General features: G+C 39.3%; 1 protein-coding gene across 1 annotated transcript in view; it reads right to left on the minus strand.

The window, feature by feature from the left end:
• The window catches only part of PHF11 (PHD finger protein 11), a 32,482-nt gene that overhangs the window by 1,676 nt on the left and 3,242 nt on the right, over nucleotides 1-27,564 (minus strand). Inside the window, exons 2-11 of the mRNA XM_007466424.1 lie at nucleotides 22,345-22,466; nucleotides 13,338-13,445; nucleotides 9,132-9,265; nucleotides 5,931-5,965; nucleotides 5,668-5,739; nucleotides 4,284-4,339; nucleotides 3,353-3,535; nucleotides 2,867-2,918; nucleotides 2,013-2,144; nucleotides 388-459 (exon numbers count right to left, since the gene is read on the minus strand). Of these exons, the coding sequence (XP_007466486.1) occupies nucleotides 388-459; nucleotides 2,013-2,144; nucleotides 2,867-2,918; nucleotides 3,353-3,535; nucleotides 4,284-4,339; nucleotides 5,668-5,739; nucleotides 5,931-5,965; nucleotides 9,132-9,265; nucleotides 13,338-13,445; nucleotides 22,345-22,466 (966 nt within the window). The remainder of the gene's footprint in view (nucleotides 1-387; nucleotides 460-2,012; nucleotides 2,145-2,866; nucleotides 2,919-3,352; nucleotides 3,536-4,283; nucleotides 4,340-5,667; nucleotides 5,740-5,930; nucleotides 5,966-9,131; nucleotides 9,266-13,337; nucleotides 13,446-22,344; nucleotides 22,467-27,564) is intronic.

The raw sequence follows: 27,564 nt of genomic DNA on the forward strand, positions 1-27,564 counted from the left end.
TGTAGGTGCCCAAATACTTCCATTTTGCAATAAATTTTTTGTTTCCACTTTTTTAGATGAGTTCTTTTTCTGATTACAAAAGCATTGTGTGTATGTATAAAATGTGGAAAATACAATGAGCACTAAGACAAAAGAAATTACTATAATCCAGTCACCTACAGATAACTAGCGTTTCCATTTATGTGCAGTTTTTCTTTGTACATGTGTGACCCTGTGTATATATTTTTTTTCTTCTGTGTGTGAGGGCTCATATTGTTTTGTAATGGCTTTTTCATTTAATGCAAGGGTGAACATTCTTCTAAAATAGGATTTTTATCACCTGAATAGTGTTATTTTAATATATATGATAAATGTTCATAAACTTTGCTGCTCAGTTATAACTCATACCTGCTTGAAAATTTACAAATGCGTCTTCAAACAATCTGCAGTCAAAAAGTGCAGTCCCAATTTCTTCATAGTCTGGAGGAAGAAAAACATTTTCAGTTTTAATTTAAATAACTTACATAGGCAGAAACACCTCACGGAATAACCCTCAAAAAGGAAAAGCACACAGAGCAGGCATCCCCTGTGGACTGCAGTGGCAGCAGCCTCACCAGGGAGCTCATTAGAAATGCAGATTCTTAGCACCTTTACTGGATCAGAACCTCCAGGGATGGGGCCCAGCCATCTGTTTTAACAAACCCCCCTGGTGGTTCTGAGGGGCATGCTCAAGTTCGAGATGTGCTTGGTCTAGAGACAAGAGTAAACGAACAAAAGAATGTAATGAATGAGCTTTGGGAAATGTCTGTTTGCTCTTAACTACACTTTTTGGTTTTGTCCTGTAGAAAAAAATCCCTTTCAAATAATCATATATTTTACATTGTTGCCTAAAATACAGACTGTCGAGGTTTTTCCTTCTAAGACAGCTATACAGTCGACCCTTGAACAATGTGGGGTTAGGGGTGCTGACCCCCGTGCAGTCACAAATCCAAGCATAACTAACTTTACAGTCAGCCTCCCACATATGTGGTTCCTCTATCTGTGGTCCTGTATCCACGGATTGTATAGTATTGTGTAGAATTTATTGAAAAAAATTCAGGTATAAGTGGACCCGTACAGTACAAACCCATGTTATGTGTCGACTGTACTTATAATAAAGTTTTTAAGCTCCTAACACAGGTTATGAGAAGGCTAAGTGGCTGTATACCTGCATGTACAAATGGAACGTCAGCATCCCGAAGAGCTCTTTCTGAAAGGCCACATTTAACTAAACCAAACATCAACCAAAACATTAAAATTACTTCTTTCTTCTATACTTTACAGTATAAAAAAAAAGGCGCTTGCTTGTTTAAGGAACAGAATTAGAGTCAAATCAAAACTAGCATAATGAATGCCATTCTCAGATCTTAGCAGCAAGCGTGCTCAGCTGCAGGGAGCGGGGCGAGCGCAGGTGTGTGACTGAACCTGGTTCTGAACTTGCCCGTTCTCTTGATGGTCACTCTCAGTTATGAACCTCTGGAAAAGACATTAAAACTTTCAGGGAATCAGGGTATTTTTTACTAAAGTAATGATTTTGTGAATTACCTACCTCCTGTTGATTTATAAAAAGACAAGAGATCTGGAACAATAAATTGTATTAAAGAATGAGATAAAGGATGTGAAGGCGATCTGGCTGTGACATCTGTCACCCCACTGATCGCCAGGGTTGATTCGGCTGATCTGGCTGGCTAGGCGGGTGTCCCCTTCCTCCCTCACCGCTCCACGTGCGTCCCTCCCGAAGCTGCACGCTTGGTTGAAGAGGATGACCTTCCCTGATAGAAGAAGACCGTTCTTCGGTCAAGGGTATACAAGTAGCTGCACTCCCCTGCTAGAACCTCCAAACAGGCTCTCAAGAATGAGATAAAGAAGGAAAAGAAAAAAGAAACAGCGCAGAAAGAAAATGTGTACTTTTTTTTTGGGGGGGGGGGATGTTGGTTTTGTTTAACATGTAGGTCTGTGAGAAGTCTCTATATGTAGAAATTTTATTTCAGTACCTGATTCTGAAGTGGTCTCATCCGTGAGTCTTTCTTGCATCAAATGAAGTTTGTCTAATATTTCTTCAAATAAAGCATTAATAAGACCCGCTTCTTTACATTTCTTAAGAAAAGCAACTTTCACAATTGCATCTAAGAATAAAAAAAACATTTCAGAAGGAAATCGTCTGTCTCAGGACAGCTATCATACATCATTTTATGGTCACTTCTTCAGACTTTGCCTAATGGTGGATGAGCATTATTAGGTAATACGTACAGCACCCTTATCTTTTCTATTAATTGTAATTTCATCATACCTCATTTTTTTCAAGCTGAAACAATGAATGAAATGTTATAAAAAGTGAAAATAAAAACTTCTCTGCTTAGAATAATTATGTGAATAAAGAGAATTTCCTAAAATTTAGCTTCAAATCTTTGAGATAACAGCCTCCCTCATTTTTTTCTGTCACAGTTGACTTATTATGGAATGTCTGTTTCCTTAACATTAAGTTACAATTACTGGCTTCAGCTTCTTGCGGGGGTGGTGGTGTCACAGTGTGAGGGGTGGCATGTCATTGGATTCTGAACTCAGGCAACCCTGGCTTCTATATCAAGAGCTGTATCCTTTCTTAATACTGAAGAGCAGTTGGACCATCCCAACCTAAGTTATAACCTAAGTTATTTTGATCTGTTGGGGTTATGATGGAGTGAATAATTATGATAAAAGATTTCTATTATAATTTATTACTACAAGTCTAGAATAATAAAGTGGGATACCAACTCTGAAATTCTAAATAATAAAGTGGGATACCAACTCTGAAATGGTACTAAGTACTGTAAGTCAGATTCGTTAACAGACAAAACTTATAGCAAACCTGTGTGTCTGCCATCCTTTTCCTTCCTATCCAATGCCATTCTTTCCGGTGGCTAAAAGGAGAGAAAGATCAAGATTACTTTACACTAATTTTTTACTGTTGACATTTAATATAGTAAGTCCCCTACATATGAATGAGTTCCATTCTGAGAGCACATTTGTAAGTCCAATTTGTTCGTAAGTCTAACAAAGTTAGCCTAGGTACCCAACTAACACAATTGGCTGTATAGTACTGTACTGTAATAGGTTTATAATACTCTTCACACAAATAATACATAAAAAGCAAACAGAAAACAAAACATTTTTAATCTTACAGTACAGTACCCTGAAAGGTACAGTAGTACAGTACAACAACTGGCACATGGGCTGGCATCGAATGAACAGGCAAGAAGAGTTACTGACTGGAGGAGGGAGAGGAGGTGGGAGGTGGTAGAGCTGAAGGATCGTCAGCAATAGGGGATAGAGGGCAGCCTGCAATTTCACTCACGCCTGACGTGGATGGCACAGGTTCTGGTTCCTTGCTGGATTCAGTTCTATCTACCCTCTTGACAAAACAATCCCTTGATGTCTGGGTAGTAGCTCTTTTTTTCTTGTCATAGATGGCATGGGAGCACTGGGTTGCATTCTTAACAGCTGCTGCAGTCTTCGTGTGCTGTTCGACTTTCGGGTCCTGTGCTTGAAATAAAATTACTGTACTGCTGTATACAGCACTGTAGAGTAAAAGCACAACTTGTAGGGGATGCACGCGTGTGACAATGTACTCCAGACACATGAATGTGATTAGACGTGTGAATGCACGTTTGCATCTTGGAAAGTTCGCAACTTGAAGGTTTGTAATGTAGGGGACTTACTGTATTGCATAAAATGAAAACCAAATTCAGTGATATGCTTATGGTGAAAATCATGTTCCATGTTCATATGTAGATGTAAACATCAAATGTAGTTTTGTTTTCGTCTAACAAAACATTAACAGGTGTAACAAGCACCTCTTGTATAAATAGGGTGAGAGGTTGCTGGCTCATATTAAGGTTACATGAGCTGTTGCAAATCCCCAAACATTTTCATATGCTTTACACAGAATAGGAATCCAGAAAATTATGAATCACAAATTAGGTCAAATGTGGATCCTGCAGCTGGGAAATACTTGGCTAGGTAAGGATGTTCCACTGCACCTATGCCTGTTTTAAGACCATAAACACCCTGTGGGCTCAGATCCTCTCACTGATTTGGTACCCAGGGGTGTGTTACAGGAGCCAGGGGACAGTCACCTCCTGGAGGTTATATGCTTGGATACCCAAGACACATCCAACTTCTCAATATTCATCATCATCTATCATTGTGTCACCTGAAATTCAGAAGGTTAAAAAAAGACATTGTATGGAGAAACTTAAAGCTATAATGAAATTAATTCAAATCACCTGTACAGGATTGCCTGTTGAGAGATGTTTTTTCCTCCCCCTTTTACTTTTCACTCCTGAAAAGTAAGCAGAAAAGTATAAATTATGTAGATACTGGAATCCATAAAGGAAAAGACTGATGCTGGACTACAGAAAATGTACAACACTTATATGCCAAAGGTTATAACAAAGTCAAAAGATATGTCAAACTTAGATTAAATGTTTGCAAAAAAAAAAAAAAACAAAAGGCCAATTTTTAAAATATAAAAAGCCCTTATAAATCAATACGAAAAAGGCAGTTGGGTAGAAAAATAGGCAAATGGGTAACTGGAGAGAGGGTTCATTAAACAGAAAAATAAATTGGATCACAGGGAAACAAATATAATTGATCAAAAGATAGGGGAATATACTGTTTCACCCATAAGTAAAGATATGCAAAGTAAAACAGAATTTTTCATTGATCAGATTAAGATGTATAATATATAATGTCTGCAAGGATTTGGGTCAATGTGTACTGCTGGTGCGGCCTCTTTAGAAGGTAATTAGCCAACAGTTACCCAAAGTTTCATTGTTTGTATTCTTTGACCCAGCAATCTACTTACAGGAAGTCTTTCTAATAGTATTGTTACATAAAGGCACAAAGATGAGTGGAGAAACATGTTAGCTACAGTATTAAATGTGATAGAAAAAAGCTGGAAATAACTTACATGTCAGTCACGCAGAGACTAGTTCAACTGTGGTTCAGCTATACAGCTGAATAATATACACAGTGGAATACTATGAAGCCTTTTAAAAATGAGGCAAGATCTACTTATACTCACTGATAGAGAAGAATTTCTCAGATATACTAAGTGAAAAAGCAAAGTATAGTAGTAGGTATGTTTCTATACACAGAACAGTTTTGGAAGAATACAAAAGAAACAACGATGGTTTCCTCTGGGGAGAGGATTCGTTACAGTGTTATAATCTGCTTTTTAAAACGAATACATTATTGTCGTCTTTCCCTGTCAGTAAAGACTGACTGACAGCAATGTTTTTGATAGTATTTCTGATAAGTTGCAAGGGGAATGGCTGAAGGGTGACGCTATTGTTTAGGGAGCGTTGCTTACCACCACAAAATGCAGCTGGCATGACAGGGAACTAATAAGCCTTTTCCAAAGAGGGCCGACTCCTGTCCACAGAGCATTCCACATCTTGTGTTGGCAAGACTGCTCTTCCAGCAGTACACAAAGGTCAGGTGACCCCAGGTAGCCAGGACCCAATTTTCCTCAGAACGGAAAGGCTAATCATTCATTCTTAGGAGAATTGCATTCAGGGAACATACAGCACTTTATCAGTTTTATCTACTGAAAATTCTGATAGTCTTCTCAGAAGACAAGTAGTCACAAAAGTCAAAGCTTCTTACCATGTTTTGGTTCAGTCCGCTGACTATAGTGAGAATGGGAGACACCAGACAAAGGCTTCACTGAGAGTAGGTCTAGTTCACGAAGAAAAGTTTAGTTCATTATACTGCACACTGCACAGGGACTGACAATTTTAAAAGTATGTAACATTTTGACTCAAAAATTTGTATTTAAGTTAAAATGAGGCCAGTAAATCAGATTATTCCATGTCTTACCGAAGGTTTACCTTTCTTTAAACCCACAACACTAAATTTTGTAGACTTACCATTTTGAAGGTCAGCATGTTGTTGGCACCATACTCTGAAAACATGAAATTTCAAAGAGTCAAATAATTGTATTTACACTTTTCAAATATTATGCCTATTGCACTGTAATTTAAAAGGGAACTAATCTGTTTTTCATGCGGGCTTAACCTTAAATATTTATTTGTTAAAAACAAAATTGCTGTTCAAGCCTGTGTAGTTACTGACAGACATCAAGTGTAGATGGACCCTGTGCCAGCGTCCCCTGTGCCCTTGAACCTTGGACAGGTCAGCGTGCTCTCTGCAGGGGTGAGTGCTGACTACATATTTTGAACAATACTTGTTCATATACAGTGGTCCGTGAGATTTTACTGTATAAAGAAAATACTTAAGAGATCCAACAGCTAAGACTCAAGTTTTCATCTGACTACACAAAGTTCTGCTGACTTTCAACAATAAGCACAAAATTGCATGCATTATCTGACGAGAAAGTAGTTTTCTAACTCAACAGGCATCTCCCCCAGATCTTATATTTGAACTGCATGAGCTTAGAACTAATCAGTGCCCTAGAAGAGAAGGAAGAAGCAGAGCAGCTAGAGTAAAGAAGTGCAGTGAGTAAACCTGAAGGAGCTGCTCAGGCCCTGTTTTCTCTCCAGCCTTTCTTCTTCCGCAGCCCCCAGTTCCCTTCCTTATGGTGCTGACCCTCATGATGCAGGATCCCCCTCACCTAGGGGAATGTATGAACTCTTCCTGTCGTACATCAGTTCCCGCCTCCTCCACGAAGTCCTCCCAGCACCCCACCCGCCCACCCCCAATCAATATTAATCTCCTCGCCCTTCAGATTCTGGTTTCTCAGCACTTTTGTTTGCCAGGTACTTAATTTTTTTTTTCAACCATATATAAAAGTGGAGGAGATGTGATGAACTCCCATGCCCCCAACCCATCACCCGTTTTCAACAATTATCAACTGAAGTCCAAGCCAGTTTCATGTAAATCCCCTCCTGCTCCCATCAGGCCACGTGCTCCTACTAGGTTTGACCTTCTGGTCCTCCTGTGAGGTGATAGTTTTAGTTCACGTCTTGTTTCTCTTTATATTCTCACTATACCTAACAAGGAATCTCGTGCATGACAGCCACTCTGAATGTTTAAATTCAATTTAAAAATGAATAAAAGTTCACCTGACACTTGATAAAACTATGACAAAGGAGATTATTTTATGAGTCTCTATTCATTGGTTCTACTAATATATGATCAGTATTTTTTCAGACTTTAAGGTATAGCAGGAACTTGACTCCTTTTTGTTTGACCTTGTAGCTCTGCTAATAATAGTCTTTCTAGTGGGTGTTTTAGGTCTTTGGAGAAGTCATAATAAAATAAGCTCTTTGGGAAGGTAAATGCTAAAAGTGAAACAGAATATTTCAATTCATGAGTTTCTCAGCAAATCAAATATAAAAAGAATATAAAATTAACATATTTACACATTTCCTGTCTAGTCTCAAGCAAGAAAATACCTGCGTAAAATCAGATTTTAAATTATTTAACAAACTTCTTTGAATGTTAGGCTTGCCCACATTTTAGGATATATGGCTGCTAAGCTTAAAGAGGATATGGTGTCAAAGAGCAAAGACTCTGGAGCCCTGAAGCCCAGCTCTGCCTCTTACCAAATGTGTGGCCTGGGTACAAATTACTGTCAGGGCCTCAGTTTCCTCATCTTTAAAATGGGGATAATAGTACCTACCTTACTGGGCTATTAGAATATTAAACGAAATAACATGTGTAAAGTACTTTGAAGTATTCCTGGCATAAAGTAAGTGGTTAAAAGATAAAGTCATAAAATAAAATAGTTCTGGAACACACTGATAAAATTGGGGATATATGCCCACAGGCGGAAAAAAATCTACCCTCCATATGGAATTTTAAAGTATCATTTAGGAATGTAACAGATCTTACAAAAATCATGTTAAAAATAATCCTCTGCGAGGGATAAATTCGGAGTTTGGGATTAACATATACATACTACTATATATATATCAGTAAAATAGGTAACCAACAAGGACCTACTGTATAGCACAGGGAACTATACCCAATATTTTGTAATAACCTATAAAGGGAAAAGAATATATATATATATATGCATGGGTATAAGTGAATCACTTTGCTGTACACCTGAAACTAACACAACACTGTAAATCAACTACTTCGATTAAAAAAATAAATAAATAAAAATAATTCTCTCATAACACTAATCCTATTATTCAGATACTATGCCTGAAAAAAATGTATATGTTTCACTGAAATTTAAAATGTCCAGTTCAATCAGAATCTATTCATATGCCCCAAAGAAGTGAGAAGTGTCTGCCTGGCTCGTCAACATTAGACCATCATTCTCTGTTTTATTCCATCTCATAACTTTAAAAAGGTCAAACCTAACCTTTTGACTGTTATTTCCTTCACCTTTATATGACATATTCTAGACTGCATCTACGTACAAAAAAGAGTTCGCTGAACATGACCTGAATCAATTAAAAACTGGGTTACTGATTTCTTCTGACTAAACTGTATAATGACTTAACTGAACTGACTTCTTTCATCAGAAGGAAGACCACGTTTCTTCCTGGATAAAACAAATATACTTGTTTTGGACTTGAAATATGCCTTACTGGATCAAAGTTAACATTAAAGAATTACTGAAAAACAAGGAGCAAGATTTCAAAGCCAAAGGCAACACAAGGTCTAAGTTTCTTCAAGGACTTAATGACTGATAACTGTATTTGCTGCATAGTTTCTTTATCATTTTTAGAGGCTATTTATAGTTAAGAGGGTGGTAACAGTGATGGGAAAATACATTCATTTGGAGACAAGATGGGTAAAGCATGGACCTAGAACTAACAAGTCAGGCTCCTTTCCTGTTTACAGAAAAGAGCGAGTGTGAACTGGTTCCCAGCCTCGTGGCCACCTGTTAGGTTACTTGTGCTACCATGTCAACCAGTGCTTTCTCTGAGGAAAGAAAGGATGCAGGGAGAGTAAAACCCAAAACAAAACCAACCCTGCTTCTTTTCTTCCTATGACACTTAGGGAAGGTACTTTCAAGTTAGGTTCCCAGCTGGGCATCTCCCAAACCACATTCTTACTTGGAAATCATTTGCATAAAATTAGCTTTAAAAAGTCTCCTTGTCCTTATTCCAATCCCCCAAACGTGGCTTTAAAACTGTTTTATTAAATACCTGTAAGTTCCTTTAGGTCCACCAACTTGTAGAACTGCGTTATCACTCTTGGCACAGAAAAAGTGGTAATTCTTGAGACAGGATTTTAAATCACATCCCACGGTGGCTCCTGCTTTCCCACAAAATGTGCATTTCTACAGAAGAACAGATTTTACTGAGTAAGCACCTGATTTTTCAGAATCTTTGTTAAAATTTAAAGTTAAAGATGTCATCAAATATTATTTTTAAGTTGGCAGCCCTAATGCCCTCAGCTACAAACACTGGGTCCTGACATTTAGCTGCTCATTTTGACATTTCAGCAAAACCTCAACTAACTGGAATGTTTTGCAATGATCTGATTAAAAGCAGAAAACCCTTTCTGTTTCCCAAAAAACCCCTCTCCTCTCTTTTTAAAAGAGATTTCTGAAAAGCAGGGTTGGCAACACTATCCAGCTCTAGGCAAGAGGTTCTGTTGGGGACACTGAGCCTGTGGCCAAGCTCAGCTCCTGGCAGTGCCACTAACAGCTGTGTGATCTCGAGCCAGTCCCTTCCCCTCTCTTAGACCCGATCCCTGGGGATCACAGTGCCTATCTTACAGAGGCACTACTGAGGAGACGTGAGAGAAAGGAAGTGAAATCTCTTTGGCATCTACGTAGAAAGGCCAAAAATGTAAAAGGAAACAAAAACAAAACCAAAGCCCCTGAGGAGTAAGTTTTTTTCTTAGCTCAATTCATTTGATCTCTTGCTTTTATGTATCAGTCTGTTGGTCTGCTAGGAAGGTGGCGTAGAGATGGCCAGGAGGAGAGTACGTGGCCACAGAAAGCTGTTGGGGGATCTGAGCCATGACCACAGCTGGTTTATAGCGTGCTCTGGCTGAATGACGTGGGCGCACAATGAAACCACCTAGCAAAACAGGAGGTGACAGCTCACACAGTATCCCAAGGTCAGCACAAGCAACTATATAAAAAAAGGAAATTTAATTGTGGGTGAGAAATTAGATGGTGCAAAAGGCAGAATTTGAAGTCAGAGCACAAAGAATGATCATTTAATGTTGGGGGGCCATCTGACTATGTATAGGAAAGAAAGTTAGATCCCTACCTCACAAGATATTCCCAAATAAACTCCACGTGCATTAAAGCTTTGACTATATAAAAAGTAAGTATTTTCAAAAAGCTGCAATAAATGAGAAAATATAAGAGAAAGAAAAAAAGGACAGTATTAAGGCTTTCTAAGCAAGGCAGGAGACACCCTGAAAAAGACTGACAGATTTGACTATATAAAAAATTTAAGCTCGACTTTTAAGGTGGTAGATACCATTTAAAAAAAGGGAAAAGACTGTTTGCTGCACAGTAGATAAAGGGTAAGACTCTGATAGCCCACAGAAAAATGGGAAGAGAATACAAACGGGGATGATGGCGGACAAATGATCTGCTGTTTACTGAGAAGTGAGCAGGTTTGGATGGATCGTGTGTATGAGTGTGTAAGGGATGGAACTATTCTTTTCCGGCCAGTTTAACATGAGAGGCTATTACCTATCCAGGTAGGTATGTCAGGTTGGCCATCGGGGCTGGAGATAAGAGTCCCGGCATAAGAATGGTATTGAAGCCATGGGAACTGGATGAGGTCATGTAGGAAGGATGTTCAGATTGAGGAAGGAGCCCAGGAAAGAGCCTTGGGCACTCCAAACTGTAGAGGTTGAGCAGAGGAGGAAAAACAGCCAAGGCACCTGAGAAGCAGCAGCCAGAAAGGTAAAAGACATATAGCAGCATATGTCCAGGAAGTCAAAAGAAGGAACTGCTTCAAGATGCAGGGCAGGGACCACTGTGTGATGATACTGCTGACAGGTCAACTAAGGTCAGACAAGTGACACTGTAAATGACCAGCTCTTTGTGTATAAGGGAGAGTTTTGGTTTTTTTTAAAGATGACATGATCACTTGATCATGTTTATATGCTGACAAGAATAATCAATTAGAAAGAAGGGATACTGATGTGAGGGGGTAGAGGAAAATGCAAGAACCTAGTCCTTAAGGAGGGAAGGAGGACGGCTCCAAAGCCCATGTGCAGGGTTGGCTTTGACAGGACGGAGGTCTGAGAGTCTGGGGACAGGCTGGTGGGCAGTGGTTTGGACAGTAGGGGTTCCTGTCTAGTCGCTTCCATTTTCTCGGTAAGAATCTGGCAAAGAAATGTACAACACCAGGAGTGAACCCTAAGGTAAACTATGGCCTTTGGGTGTTTCTGATGTGTCAATGTGGTTCATCAGTTGTAACAAATGTCCCCTCTAGTGGAGGGTATTGATAAAGGGGAGACTGTGAACGTGTAGGGGCAGGGGGAATACAGGAACTCTCTGTACCATCCCCTCAGTTTTCCTGTGAACCTAAAACTGCTCTAAAAAAGAAAGTCTATCCAAAAAAAAAAAAAAATCAGGGATAGTCATCAACTTGGCAAGGAGAAGTTGGGGTGGAGCAAAGGTTTTAAAGAGAGATGATAGGATATGAAAGAGTAAATGTGGAGGGTGGAGGATGAAGTGCTGATTGTCTGTTTGAGGTTTATGGCCATAAATCTAAGATCAGTCAAAACATCTGTGGGTTTTTCTCCGGTTAACTGCTCAACTGCCAGCGCTACTCAGCTCCTGCAGACATCAGACAGACACACTTCCCCAGGCTGGGGCTTTGCTCAGTGAGTAAGGAGGGTGTCCAGGGGGTTTGCAAGGGAGTGACTGCTGTGCTGGACCGTGGCCAGGGATCACTGAAGAGCTGCTGGAGCTGGGTGAGCCAGGAGGATTGGGATGATTACTAAAGAGGGGTAATGTACAACCTCTCCAGTGATCAGGGAAACACAAGGTAAAACTTTTTGAGGCTGGCAAAAATTAACGAGGTTTGAGATGTTCATTTTCGTCAAGGGCTGGGAGAAGTGCTCTTTCATCCACTATGTACAGAAGCATAAAGTGGTACAGTCTTTCTGGGGGATAGTTTGTCAGCATGTTTCAAAGATTTTAAAGGGAATTCTCTTTGACTCAGCTGTTCCACTTCTAGGAATGTGCTGTATAGCACCAATCAAACCAGCACACGAGGATAATGCACAAAGATGTTTTCTGCAGCATTCGCTATCACAGTGAAAAACAGTGTCAACTCATTATCTAAGGGCAAGGAATGGCTTCATGCCTTCCTGTACATCCTGTGGAATTCCATGAGGTCAGTGAAGAGAATGCCAGGGACAGTCCTATGCTTATGGTTTCATGAATGTGCCGCATCTTCTTTCTTGCCTTCCACGCTTTTGCATACCCTGTTCCCTCTCTCTGAATTTCCCCATTCCCCATCCTCATTCCCCCCCACATTCCCAACTAGGACGGCTTCCTGAGCCCCAACTGTGCTGATTTGCCTGCTCACTGAGCTGCCCGTGCTGACGTTTCTCAAAGCACATCAGGTGATGTGGAAATTGCCCATGTATATGCTGACATCTTGCAAGGACTAAAAAAATGTTTGTTCCAGGTCACTAACCTGACTGGATTTTGGTGGTGGTTAGGGTGTTAGCACTCACGCTTGCTGTACCGCTGATTAAGCTGCGAAGGGCCTGTCACGGAGGGAGTCTACTACAGCAGACCCAGTAGAGCAACTGCTCAGCATTCTTCCTTCCCAGGGGGAGCTGACCCCAGCTCCGAGGGTAGATCCTGATTAGTTATGGTCGCCTCTAGCAATCGGTGCAGAAAGAGGAGTGTGGCCTAATTAAACTTTCAGAAGGGCTCTTAATCCATGCTTGGGGATGAACTGTCTCTTGTGATAGGAGCAAGAAAGCCTGATGCTTCAGCTGCTGCCTGTGGCCACCCTATGATCACAAAGGGACCAGCTGATGTCGTGGACAGGAGGGCGGAAAGGATGATGGGCCCTTGATGACATCATTGAGCCACTGAATCAACCAACCCCGAAGTCAGTTTTTCCTCTGGCTAAGTTAAGAAAATAAGCATCCCCCTTTTTTTTTTTAAAGGCAGTTTGTTCCTTCTACTTATAGCCAAAGCATTCTAACTCATATCTACTTTGCCGATGAAGCATATTGTAGTTTATTTTAAAATATTAAAATATTCAACTGAATCTAAGTTTCTAATATAGGTCCTACTTCTTTCAGCTCTCCACGTTGCATCTCTATCCCCTGGTTTATCAATCAAATAGACTTTCTTTTGAAAGCATCACCAAGGGTCTATTCATCTAAGTAACAGAATCATTTATACTTACCAACTTCCTTCCTCTCCTGACTTCTTTCTTTACTGATTCCACATCAAAATTTCTATCATTATTGAACGGATCATGATCCTCACATTCCACAAGCGCTGAGGAATACAGCTGCAGATTGGGAAAAGAAAAAACCCAGAGTATGCACAAAGTAATGTTGAAAGCTGCAAGTCAGAAACTGGTACCAAAAAGTACTCACCAGGAGTGGAAGATGGTTTGCGCGTAGAACAGTGACCACCTTTTGGCGTGTGTGAGCAGATCTCAAGTCACCCTGCTTTTCTTTGGGAGTTGTCCTGATCCCCAGACATATTTTATACTGCATAACCCTGACCCCCAGTGGCTAACTGGACATGGTCGGGGCCCTGACCCCAAGCTGGGCCAGTCAAAGTCCCTATCCTAGGGGACTAAAACAGGCTCTGAGCCACATGGTCAGAGCAAGTCAGTCAACGAAGAGAGGAAAACAAAAACGAGGGCTAGAGAGGACATCCTGGGTTCCTGATGGCTTCCCAGCTCCTGTTTCTTATACCCACCTGTGTGCCTGTCTTCAGGAGCCAAAAAATGCCCCTGCAACTTATTGCAAAGCCCCTTTTATATTTAGGTTGGCTCGCGCTTCTAAAAGTTTCTTGAAACCAAAAGAATCCAAACTACCTCTGAATGAAAGATCAACATTACACATACACTTAAATAATAAAGGGCGTGAAAAACATAAGATAAAAAATTGTTGACACTGGCACAGGCAAAGATTTCTTATAAAAAGCAGAAACTATAAAGAAAAATTTATTAAGTTGGAATTCACCAAAATTAAAACTTTTTGCTCTTTGAAAGACATTGCTAAGAAAACAAAAAGGCAAGCCAGAAATTGGGAGAAAATATTCACATTTCATGTATCTGACAAAAAAATTTTATCGAGAATATAGGGAAAACTCTTGCCACTCAGTGAGACAAATAATTCAGTTAAAAATGGGCAAAAAACCTGGACAGACTCTTCAGAGAAGGAGAGTTACAAATGGTGAATAAGCACGTGAAAAGATGCTCAAAATCATTAACCCTCGGACAAATCAAAGCCACAATGAGATACCAATACACACTCACTAGACTGGTTAGAATTACAAAGACTGAAAATACCAAGTGCCAATGAGGGTGTGGAGCAAATGAAACTCCTACACATTGTTGTAGGAAGTGTAAAATGATGCAATTACCTTTAAAGTTAAACATACACTTACTTTTTGACCCAGCATTCCTCTTGTAGGTATTCACTCAAGAAATAAAAGCATTATTGTCCACATTTAAAGAAGGCAACAGTATACAATGGAGAAAAGACAGTCTCTTCAATAAGTAGTGCTGGGAAAACTGGAGAGCTACATGTTAAAAAATGAAAATAGAACATCTTCTCACATCACATACAAAAATAAACTCAAAATGGATTGAAGACCTAAGTGTAAGACAGGACACCATAAAACTCCTAGAAGAAAACATAGGCAGAACACTGACATAAATCGTACCAATTTTTTTTTGGATTTATCTCCAAAGGCAAGGAAAACATAAGCAAAAATAAACAACTGGGACCTAATTAAACTTAAAAGCTTCTGCATCAACAAACCATTGGAAAAACAAAACGACAACCTACTGAATGGGAGAAAATATTTGCAAACGATATGACCGGTAAGGGGTTAATATCCAAAATATACAAACAGCTCATACAACTCACCATCAAAAAACAACCTGATTAAAAAATGGGCAGAAGACCTGAATGGACATTTTTCCAAAGAAGACATAAGATGGCCAACAGGCACATGAGAATATGCCCAACATCACTAATCATCAGAGAAATGCAAATGAAAACCATAAAGAGATATCACCTCACACCTGTCAGAATGGCCATCGTCAAAAAAGACCACAAACAAATGTTGTTGAGAGTGTGGAGAGAAGGGAACCCTCCTGCACTGATGCTGGGAATGTAAACTGGTGCAGCCACTGTGGAGAACAGTATGGAGTTCCTCAAAAAACTAAAAATAGAGCTACCATGTGATCCAGCGATTCCACTGCTGGGTATATATCCAAAGAAAACGAAAACACGAATTCCAAAAGATATATGCACCTCAGTGTTCATAGTAGCATTATTTACAGTAGCCAAGGTATGGAAGCAACCTAAGTGTTCATCAACAGATGAATGGATAAAGAAGATGTAGTGTGTGTGTGTATATATACATATATACATATATATATATATATATGTATATATACACACATATACACATACATACAATGGAATACTATTCAGCCATAAAAAAGAATTAAAGTTTGCCATTTGCAACAACATGGATGGATGCGGAGGGTATTATGCTTGGTGAAATAAGTCAGACAGAGAAAGACAGATACTGCATGTTATCCCTTATATGTGGAATCTAAAAAAATTAACTAGTGACTATAACACAAAAAAAGTGTATGTCCACATGAAGACACATATTCAGATCTTCACAGATTTATCCTAGTATCTTCAAACTGGAATTAATAATATGTCTATCAACAGGCAAGTGGATAAACAAATTGTGATAGAACCATACAATGAAATACTGTGCAGAAATAAAAAGGAACAAAATACACATACAAGAAACAACATGGATGAATCTCCAAATACTGTAATGAGCAAAAGAAGCCAGACACACAGAATACATACTGTAGGATTCCTTTCATGTGAGATGAGAAAGACAGGCTCAAGCTACAGAAGCAGGGGTGGGGAGGAAGTGGCTGCAAGGAGGCATGAGGGAACCTTCTGGGGTAATGGAAATGTTCTACATCTTGATGGTGGTGGTGGTTACGTTGGTAAATACATGACTTAATACTCTCTGAACTGTACACTTAAAATGGGTGCTTTTTTTTTTTTTTTTTTTTTTTGGGTACGCGGGCCTCTCACTGCTGTGGCCTCTCCCGTTGCGGAGCACAGGCTCCGGACGCGCAGGCTCAGCGGCCATGGCTCACGGACCCAGCCGCTCCGCGGCGTGTGGGATCTTCCCGGAATGGGGCACGAACCCGTGTCCCATGCATCCATTGGCAAGCGGACTCTCAACCACTGCGCCACCAGGGAAGCCCAAAATGGGTGTTTTTTTAATGTAAATTATACTGACAACGTTAACTAAAAATAGCAAATTAACATTAACAGTATATTAGAACAAAACATCACAATCAAATAGTGTTAATCTCCGAATGGTTTAACAGCAGAAAATAAACAAGCACATAATTTATCACTAACAGATTAAAGGAGAAAATTTGAGACATGAAAACCAAATGTAACCTGTTAATCAGAATCTTTTGTTATAAAGTTATTAGGACACTTGAACCTGAAACCTGGGTGGTTTGAGGATTAGATCGTAGTAATATATTAATGTTAAATTCCTGATTTTAATGGTTACATTGTGATTATGTGAATGTCCTTTGTATAAAATACATAACTGAAGTATTCAGGAAAGATAACGCATCATGTCTCAAATTAATTTCAAATGGTTCCATAAACGAAAATAATCACTAAACAGTCTATAATAAGAATAGAAAAGTTTTATGTGAGCCAAACAGGACTACCCTGGAAGCCCACTTCCCAGATTACTCTGAGAAACTGCTCTGGAGAAGCATTGTTTCCAGCACAGTTTTATATCTTGTCAGAACAAAAAGCAATAAACGAGTCAGGTTTACATTTCTTCAAGGTTAAAAAAAAAAAAAAAAAAAGACTAGCATGTACACAGTAAGTCAGTATGGCCTTGGAACCTGGGAAGGGAGTCTTATCATCAAAGGAATACCAGCAAGACCACAGGAGGAGGGGCATGTAATCTTTATTTTTAACATGGACATTCTTTACTTCTGGTCAATGTGTCCTTTTCTCTAATAATTAAAGCAGATGTACAGTGTATATTTGGTAGGACACAGTCTATTTTAGTTAGCATAAAATTCAAGTTAACTCATGTATAAGCCAGAATGACTTCCCTATATCTCAATATGTGAATATTTCTTTCATCAGTTCCAACAAGAAAGGTACTTTGTACTGTATGTGAAACTTTTCTGTAAGTTTGAGATTAAAAAATTTGTGTATATAAAAAAATAAAGCATCGGACTTCCCTGGTGGCGCAGTGGTTAAGAATCCGCCTGCCAATGCAGGGGACACATGTTCAAGCCCTGGTCCGGGAAGATCCCACATGCCGCAGAGCAACTAAGCCCGAGAGCCACAACTGCTGAAGCCCGCGTGTCTAGAGCCTGTGCTCTGCAACAAGAGAAGTCACCGCAATGAGAAGCCTGCGCTCCGCAACGAAGAGTAGCTCCCGCTCGCTGCAACTACAGAAAGCCCGAACGCAGCAATGAAGACCCACCACAGCCAAAAATAAATTAATTAAAAAAAAAAAGCATCTAGCATTGTGCATGGCCAGAGAAAGAGAGTGAAAGAAGCCAGAAGATCATTACAATAGATGCAGAAAAAAGCATTTCATAATATTCAATACTTTAACTTGTAGCAAGCTAGAAATAAAAGGAAACTTCCTAATTTTAATAAAGTAAAAGTATTAAAAAGCTAAAGTATGCACAAATTTAATGATAAAACCTAGAAGCATCCCAGTAATATAAGAAACAAGACAAGGCTCACTAAAATGCTTTTAATCACCACTATAACACAATGTTCTAGAAAAATGCAGTACAACAAGAAAAAGAAATTAAGAGGCCCAAAAAGTCAAAGGAAAAAAAGTCATCTTTATTTAAAGATGAGGATCGTCCAAATAAAATATCCAGGTGAATCTGACTTTTAGATTTGAGAGTTTGGCAAGACTGTTGGATGAGATAAAAAATAAATAAAAATTGACAGTGTTTGTGTATACCAATAATAGCTCACTTTAAAAATGTATTAACAGGGACTTCCCTGGTGGCGCAGTGGTTGGGAGTCCACCTGCCAATGTGGGGGACACGGGTTCGAGCCCTGGTCCGGGAGGATCCCACATGCCACGGAGCAACTAAGCCTATGCGCCACAGCTACTGAGCCTGCGCTCTAGAGCCCAAGAGCCACAACTGCTGAGCCCGTGTGCCACAACTACTGAAGCCCGTGCGCCTAGAGCCACAACTAGAGAAAGTCCACGTGCAGCAATGAAGACTCAACGCAGCCAAAAATAAATAAATTTAAAAAAAAGATTAAAAAAATGTATTAACAAGACAGACAAACAAAAAACAAACCCAGGAAAAGGCCTAACCCAAAGTTCTAGACCTCTATAGAAAAAAAAATTGTTGGACATTTTTGAAATTCATAAAAGAAGACCTGGGCTTCCCTGGTGGCGCAGTGGTTGAGAGTCCGCCTGCCGATGCAGGGGACACAGGATTGTGCCCCGGTCCGAGAGTATCCCACATGCCGCGGAGCGGCTGAGCCTGTGAGCCATGGCCGCTAAGCCTGCGCATCCGGAGCCTGTGCTCCCCAGCGGGAGAGGCCCCAACAGTGAGAGGCCCGCGTACCGCAAAAAAAAAAAAAAAAGCCAGGGTTTATCTTAAAATCATAGTAATTAAGGGTGCTGTACCAGCTCATTAGTCACTGATAATCTGCCTGTTTAAATGGCCTGTTTGAACTCCCATGCTTTGGAGACCTAACTGTTCTTCCAAAAGATAGCATTGAGAGTACCATGTTACACTCTGTGATCTCTGCTAATGGCACTTTGGAATTGTATTAGTTAAGTCATTTTAGACATAACATCACTGTGGATCCAACTGTCAGATATTGAGTTATCAGCTCTTTGAAGAAATAAATTTTGAGGAGGTATGGGAGGAAGGAATACGTTTCATAAAACATTACAATGAAGCTCATGACTGACTTTTGAATAGTAGGAGTTTTCAGTATGCTGTTAAAAATCTGTAAGGGACAGTTAAGAAAATTATCAGATTGTAAGAGAAACGTGTGAGCTCACCAAACAAGGATTTCATTTATCAAATGAAGTTAAAGGAACAAGTTATAAAGTTTGAATGGAAGAGCCTGCCATTGTTGTTCCACATCTGGTTGTTGCCGTTTACATTCCTTTACTGACTGAGCCTACAGCTTCATAAGCTTTTTGGCAGGTATATACGTTGAACACTTCTGTTTCATGGTCAAGACAGGGTCAGAGGCCATGGATACTGACAACTGATTTGTCTGTTTTCTTCTTTTTCCATGACTGTATCTACTGCCTCATCTTGATTTACAAGCAAAACCTAGAAAACCTACAAAAATAAGTGTTTTGTGGTTTATCTAGGAATAATACAGAAAACACTGCTTGTTATTTTTGGTGAAGAAAATCAATTTCGTATAGTTTATTTCAACCTAAATAAAATGCGAGTTTTGTTTAAAAGAAAAAAAAGAGTGTTGTACCAGCTCAGGAATACACAAGTGACCAACGGAAGAGAATGGAGAGCCAGAAAGAGATCTGTGCACATATGACAATACTGTTAGAGCAACGGATTAGCATGAGGGTTTGAAACTAGATAGCTGGGTGAGAGTCCCGGCTCAGTCACTTACAGCCCTGTGACCTTGGGCAAGTGATTTAATTTCTCTGTGCCTCAGTTGTTCCACCTTTAGTTTGGGCGTAATTATAATACCTACCTCTTAGGGTAATTGTGAGGATTAACAGTTAATCCTGTTAATCTCCCAGAGCTCCTAGGTTAAGCTCCCAGAACATTACCTTACACAGTGAACACCAAATAGTAACAACAGTTATCATTATTATCACTACAAATCAGTGAGAAAAGGATAGATTTTTCAATCATAGTGCTGGGGAAGGTGGTTAATTGCATAAAAAACAAACTAAAAGTAGGTCCCTACTTTACACTATAATCCAAATAAATTCCAGTTGGATCAAGAAGCTAAATGAGAAAAGCAAAATTTTTAAACTTTTTGGAAAAAAGATAGAAACTTAGTTCGGAAAAGAATTTCTTAGGGGAAAAATCCTACAAATTATAAAGGAAAATAATGATGACTGTTAATTACATTACAAGCTTCTGTATGACAGAAAGCACCATAAATAAAATTAAAAGCAAACATATATAATAAAGCATTAGAATTTATTTATATGTGAATAAATACATATAAGCAAAACTAAGATCTCAAAGGTAAAGTGTAGTCTATGAACACAAGTCACAGAATCGAAAAAAAGAACCGCACAGGAGCACAGCAAACGAGGTGCAAGCTCACTAAGTAATCTAGGAACTGCAAATACAAATAACGAGAGACCATCTCACACCCATCAGAGAGGAAAACATGAAAATCTCATAGTATCATGACAGACACCAAACCACAGATCCAGGGAGGCACTGTAAAGAGAATGAAAAGAAAAGCCACAGATTAGGAGAAAATATTGGTAAAATATATCTGATAAAGGACTTGTATCCAAGATATAGAGAGCTCCTAAAAGTTAATTATAAGACAACCCAATAAACCCAATTAAACAATAACAACCCAATTAAAAATTGGACAAAGGATCTGGACAGACAACACCAGAGAAGATATACAAATGGCAAATAAGTATATGAAAAGATGCTCAACACCACATGTCATCATATGTCATCAGGGAATTACAAATTAAAATATGAACATCATCATATATACACTAACACGTATAAAATAGATAACTAATAAGAACCTGCTGTATAAAAATAAATAAATAAAATTAAATTAAAAAAAATACGAACAACATGAACTCTCATTCACTGCAGGTGGGAATATAAAATGGTACAGCCACAGTGGAGGACAGTTCAGCAATTTCTTTCAAAATTAAACATACTTCTATCACACCAAAAAATAAAATAAATCTCATAGAATCAAGTGTTGACAAGGACGAAGAGAAGCAAACTCTGAAATAGTGGAAGTCAAACTTGGTACGATCCCTTTGGAGAGCAATCTGGCACATTTAGTGAGGTGCAAAATGTTCCCTTCCTGTGTCCAGCAGTTCTAAGTGCCCTAGACAAGAGAAATTCTCCCGTGAATTAGGAGACCTATACAAGAATATTTATGACAGCTGGGCAGTCACATAAAAAACTGGAAAACCATAAATGCTCATTCACAGAATACTTTAATGGTGATTATAGTCATAAAATGGAATACTATAACATTTAAAATTAAAGATGAGAACTACATTTATCAACATGGATATATCTCAATAATCTACAGAATCTGATAGAAATTCTATAAAGTCCAAGAACATGTAAAACAATATATTTGTTTATACATACTTAAACGTGGTGGGAGCATAAAATTAAAAACACAAAATAATAAGAAACACCGAATTTGTGATGGCAATTACCTCTGGGGAGGGGTGGAGAGAAGGGAACAGAGAGAAGAGAGAGTCCTTAACTATCTATGATTTTTTTTCTTTAAAAAAAAAAAATCAAGCTGAGGCAAATATCATATACTATCATGATTTTATAAATCCGGGTGAAGTGTCTATGGGTATCTGTTATATTTGAAATAATTAAAATATCTTTAAAGGAACTTCTTCATCATAATTCTTTGTGTGTTTGATCAGTTATAAATAAAACTGAAAGTAATCATAAGGTGTTAAGATCTGAAACTTTAAAAAGGGAAAAATATGCTCCCCAAATCCCCACTTAAAAGCCCTGGTGGCGCAGTGGTTGAGAGTCTGCCTGCCGACGCAGGGGACACGGGTTCGAGCCCTGGTCTGGGAGGATCCCACATGCCGCGGAGCAACTGGGCCCGTGAGCCACAACTACTGAGCCTGCGCGTCTGGAGCCTGTGCTCCACAACAAGAGAGGCTGCGATAGTGAGGGGCCCATGCACCGCGATGAAGAGTGGCCCCCACTCGCCGCAACTAGAGAAAACCCTCGCACAGAAACGAAGACCCAACACAGCCAAAAAATAAATAAAGAAATAAAGAAGTTTTCATTAAAAAAAAAAAAAAAGCCCAAACCATGGGCAGCCAAAGTGTTATTCTTTGTTGTATCCAGAGTACATTTATCTATTTTGGTATGTCCTTCCCTAAAAGGACTCATGTGTTTTCAAGTAACTTACCAAACAGTTTTCATGAGCAGCTATATTCTCTGACTGTGCAAAGTACAGGACACTACACTCGAGGTCTTTGGGGCAAAGTGCGCATATCCTTTTTTGCAACCTTTCTGCAACCTGAAAGACACCTATAAAGTAACATCCCTGATGAGAAATGGAAAAGTGGAATTTCTTGGTGTCTGCAACTCCTCCACCCATCTTCAAGTAGAAGGCAGGGAACTTGTTTTATGAGAGAGTCTCAACTCCCAGGGAGAAAAAAATTGGGACCCAAGTAGAAAAGCAACTTTGTATTTTCTTAATGGCTTAATGAAAGAAAAGAAAAAAATGTTTCATTTAAAATGTCTAAACGTGAGGAAAACCTTTACTTAAGAAACATAAGCAGGAATTTAAATACAAAGTTCTCAAAGTATTGCCTTGCCCATAGTAAGCTCTCAATAATAATTACTGACATTATAAATCAACAGGAAAACAATGGTGTATTCAAGAAATAATGCTCTGATTAACTACCTGTAAAAAATAATTTAGATCCCTATATCATACTATATTCAAAAATAAATTTGGGAAAATAAATTTGGGGTGAATTAAAGAAGTAAATGAGCAATATACTTTAAATGTGCTGTAATCTAGCATTATAATAAATTAGGAGAGAAAGATACATGAAGGCAGGAGTTTGTTTTTTTTTTTTGAGAGGAATAAAGAAAGGAAAGAAACTTAAGGAGAGCTAGGAAGAACAGGGAAGAGACGGGGAAAAAAGCCAGCTGTTCCCAATATCCACTGGGTGCATCGGTGAGAGGCAATCTTCTCTAACCTATTAGTTTGCTATTAATTTGGCCACAAGCATCCATTTAACATTTCTTTGCCTTTTCCAATGCTCATCCTGTTATTCATTTAGTTTTCTGTGGCAGAAAGCACTTTCAATTTTATCTTCAAATTTTAATTTTGAAACAAAAATTCATTTAACCATTTAATGGCAAAAGGTTTAAATTTAAATGAGGTTAACCACTTAAGCGCTTCCTAAAAGTTCTTTTTGTTACTTAAAAGTGTAAGGTCTCTTGGTGTCTCTCTTAAATTACATCTTGCACCTCACAATGTCAGAAGACCTCACTTTGGAGCTAGCATTTCTTTCACATTCAGATGACTTTCTTCCTTAATTAACATCTGTTTCCTGGATTTGGGTCCTGCTTATTAGTAGGGCTACAAATTAGTAGTCCTACTGCTCCACATCAACCTAGAAAAAGGGGGGAGACTGAGACAAAACTCCTCAGGTGAAATGGGCGAACTGCTGCTTTTCATTCATCTCAAACCACCACCGAGTTGGGAGCACCTCTTGTACGAGAGTCACCGCGCTGAGAGCTCTAGACCAGCGCTGTCCGCAGAAACATAATGTGAGCCACAGGTGCAGATGAAGAATTTCTAGGAGCCTCATTTAAAACAGTCAAAGGAAATGGGTGAAGTTAATTTTAATAAGCTTTATTCAACTAAACATATCCAAAATACGACCCTCTCAACATTTAATTAAGGTAACAATTAATTCATTCTTTTGTACTGAGTCTTTGAAGCCCAGTGTATTTTGTGCTTACAGCACCTCTCAACTGGACGAGCCACATTTTCAATGCTCAAGAGCCATATGTGGAGAGTAGCTACTGTACGGAAGGGCACAGCAGAGGATATAAAAAAACATGAGACAGAACTGTTGCCTGCAAGAAACTTACAAAATAAACAAGGAGACCAAACAGTATTCTGGAAAATAAAATAACAGAATACGTGGCACAAGTAACTGCTGAGTAGGAAATACAATATACGCTATGAACAGAGGAGGAAGTGCTCCTTGTGGGATGGAGTGCTGTCAAGGACACTTCCTTGAGCTGGTACAACCTTGAGATGGAGAGGAAGGGGGGTTGGGGTGGGAGGGACGTTGCAGACAGAAGCAGAGATATATAAGAGACCAAGAGGTCTGACTGGGAGACAGAAAACCAGCCAGGCTGAAGAGGAGAGTTCATGCAAAGGAAGCTGGAAAATAATTTGAGAAACAGATGGTGAAAGGCTGCCAGGAAGGATTTTTTGAGCAGGGGTATAACATGATGAAAGAGGTGTTTTAAGCTCCATTTCAACATGGAGAGAAATACGGTGCACCTGAATAGGAAGGCTGGACATTATAATGCTGTCAACTCTATCTCAGATAAGTGCGGACAAAAAAATGTTGCCCGACAACAAGCCATCAGCCACTGCAGCAAACCCCGCCCCCCCCCAACAATGGTGTGTCCTGAGGGGAATTCAGGAGCGAGAAAAACAGGATACTGGCCCTAGACAGTTACGACGCATTTCTAAGGAATAACTTCAACAAGCCCAGACTCTTGTATCTTCCCATATTTAGAAAAGCACTAAAATCATTAACTTAAGATGTCTGTTTTTTGTTATTAGCAGTAATTGTTTGATGTTTGACTACATGTTTGTTTTCAGCAAAAACTCCTATATATCCTGGCTCATCGCTTACCTCTTCCGACACACAGATATGGACCTCTCCCCTGCTACCTCTTTGGATCAGTTCCTCAGAGCTGAGAGGCTGTCTCCCAGGCCACAGTCTTCAGTAAGCTCCCCAAATAAAACATAACTCGCAATTTTTAGGTTGTGGTTTTCTTCAGTCAACCTAAGTTTTAGATTTAATGCCATTTCAACTTAAATCCCAAGAAGGTTATTTTAAAGAACTTGAAAAAAATATTATTTGGAAGAACAAATGAGCAAGGGCAGTAAAGAACACTTTCAAAAAAAAAATGAGAGGGTGTTTACCTGATTTAAAAACATACTATAAAGGTACAGCTGGGACAGAAGGTTAGATGACCGCGTCGAAAGAAAGAACACAAAGTGCAGAGAGAAGTGGATCATAATCTCTAATTATGAATTTAAGCTACCATAAGGTGGCATTTGCATTTCTTCTCTGGCACTGATGTCCTTAGCCCATTTCTCTATTGGTTTATTCACTACTTCCTTCCTTACTGATTTATAAGAGCTTGTGGTGTATCCAGGATACTAACTCTTTGTTCGTCAAACATGTGGCCTTTTAACTTTGTTTATAATGTTCTCTGATATACAGAATGTTTAAAGGTTTTGTTTGATGAAATTATATCAATCCTTTATCATTTCTCACTCTTGGGTAGGGGAAACATAACTTAGAAGACACCTCTTCTTTTCCTCTAGAATTTTACTTCTTACATTAGAATATTAGCGTGGAATTATTTTATTGTAAAGTATGAGATGGAGATCTAACTTATTTTCATAATGGCTAGCCACTGATTTAAAATATTTTTTCATATATTTAATTATTACATATAGATTTGTTCTACATACTTCTATTTGTTCCACTGATCTGTCACTTCCCCCACCAATACAACACTTTACAATTTTCAATGTTTTAGAATATATTTTAATATTTCACCACACAAAGTCTCCATCCTAGGATGAAAATGGGAAAAAAATATCCCCAAATTTTATCCACCTTGGACCCAAAATCTACTTCGATTAAATAACTGTGTTCTTATTTAAAAGAACACTCAAACTGGACATTAAAATTTGTAAAGCATAGGCTAAAAAAAGTTTCAGGCAGTTAAATTACTAGTGCTAAAATTCCCTAATAAAAAAATATGATAATGTTTGATAGGCTATGCAGCACTCCTTGTGTAAGAGCTAGGTATTTTTGCCTTGTCACCCTTTCCTGTGCAGAGCTGCACCTGCAGACCGGTGAACTGCATCGGGCTGAGCTATCAGGCCACTGATACCTGAGTGTGGTCCCCTGTGCTTGCTCTGGGGACTCTGCCTGTCTGAGCTACACTCCCAAGTCTGCAGGGTCTTGGCACTTGGGAACACAGAGGTGGTGGCAACATTGCTGTCCTCTGGAGTTTCCAGTGCTGATGGACAGAAACGCAAGGTGGACACACAGGCTCCACCTAAGAGTTTTTTCCTGCTAAAACACCCCATCATCACAATTTCCTAAAAGAGCTTGGCTATTTTAACTTGTTTATTCTTCTAGACTGGGGGATCACAGAACTCTCTGTAGTTGGGAGAGTAACATTATAGGCTTTTACACAGACAGGCATCCCTCACATCTGAACGTTTGCTACACATTATCTGAAACTCATGGACCAAATACATTTGGATAACTTGATATTCCTCACTGTCTGAACTCAGGAACTGTATAGATTCAGACAGTGAGGGACAGGTGTGTCATGGGGGCTGGGAAGAGTCCATTGGTCTCCATCAGTAGTTGAGACCAAGAACAATGAAGATATGTAGGTCTCCCCAAGGTCCTTCTACTGGGTCTAGCAGGCCTAAGGGCTCACAGAGACTGACTCAACGAGAATTCTCAAAAATGAAACTGGTAACAAGGAAAGGTTCTATAGAATGAAGCCGAAGAAAAATTATAAGCCAAGAATACATGAACTACGACTAATTCAAACCAACAGTGGCAATCTCGCCAGCAATCTCCAGGCTCAGCTCCACCTGGGAAGGAATTGTTAAGGCCACAGCTTCTGCAGGGGTGTCTTCCCAATGCTTCTCTTCCAAGAGACGGTCTTAAAGCTCACCAGACAAGGGCAATCCACCCAGAGGACTGAATCTGGGGTAGTCAGATAGGATGGCCAAGGAACATGTTCCACCACTAAAGAAATGAGTGAAACTGATAGAATGAGAATCACTAACCCTATACTTCCATTTACAATCCCCTTCCAATAGGGTATGGTCTATGTTCTGGACTGGCAACCAATTTATGGTGCTGGCTTGGAAATTCCTTCCTCATTTCTCCTTTGATCAACAGTTTTCATTGCAGTTTACTATTTTAGTTCTGCCACTGTATATCAGATGTGTAGACGTTATTACTGAGTCCAGTGACTGCATACCTGAACTGACCAAAACAGAAGGGGAGTAGATATTACCTAGAGGCTTGGTAATGGACTTGGAAAATGAATGGCTTCATCACATTGTCTCTGGATGGTGTGACTGGACATAACTTTCGGAGAAGTTTGGCAGGATGTATATTTGGGATAGCCAGAAGGCATTACTGGGGACAGCTTCAGAGCGTGAAAAGAGGAATAAGGATGTCTGTGTTGTAAGGGAAGGGTGGCAGGCAGCCAGGGAATAGGATGTTCAGTGGACTTCCTTAGGGTATCCATTTGACTCATAATCATACACAGGGATAAGCCCCAGCAGGTATGTTTATACTATGTAACTCTTTCC

This window comes from Lipotes vexillifer, unplaced genomic scaffold (assembly GCF_000442215.2).
Source record: "Lipotes vexillifer unplaced genomic scaffold, Lipotes_vexillifer_v1.1 scaffold384, whole genome shotgun sequence".
Lineage (NCBI taxonomy): Eukaryota > Metazoa > Chordata > Mammalia > Artiodactyla > Lipotidae > Lipotes > Lipotes vexillifer.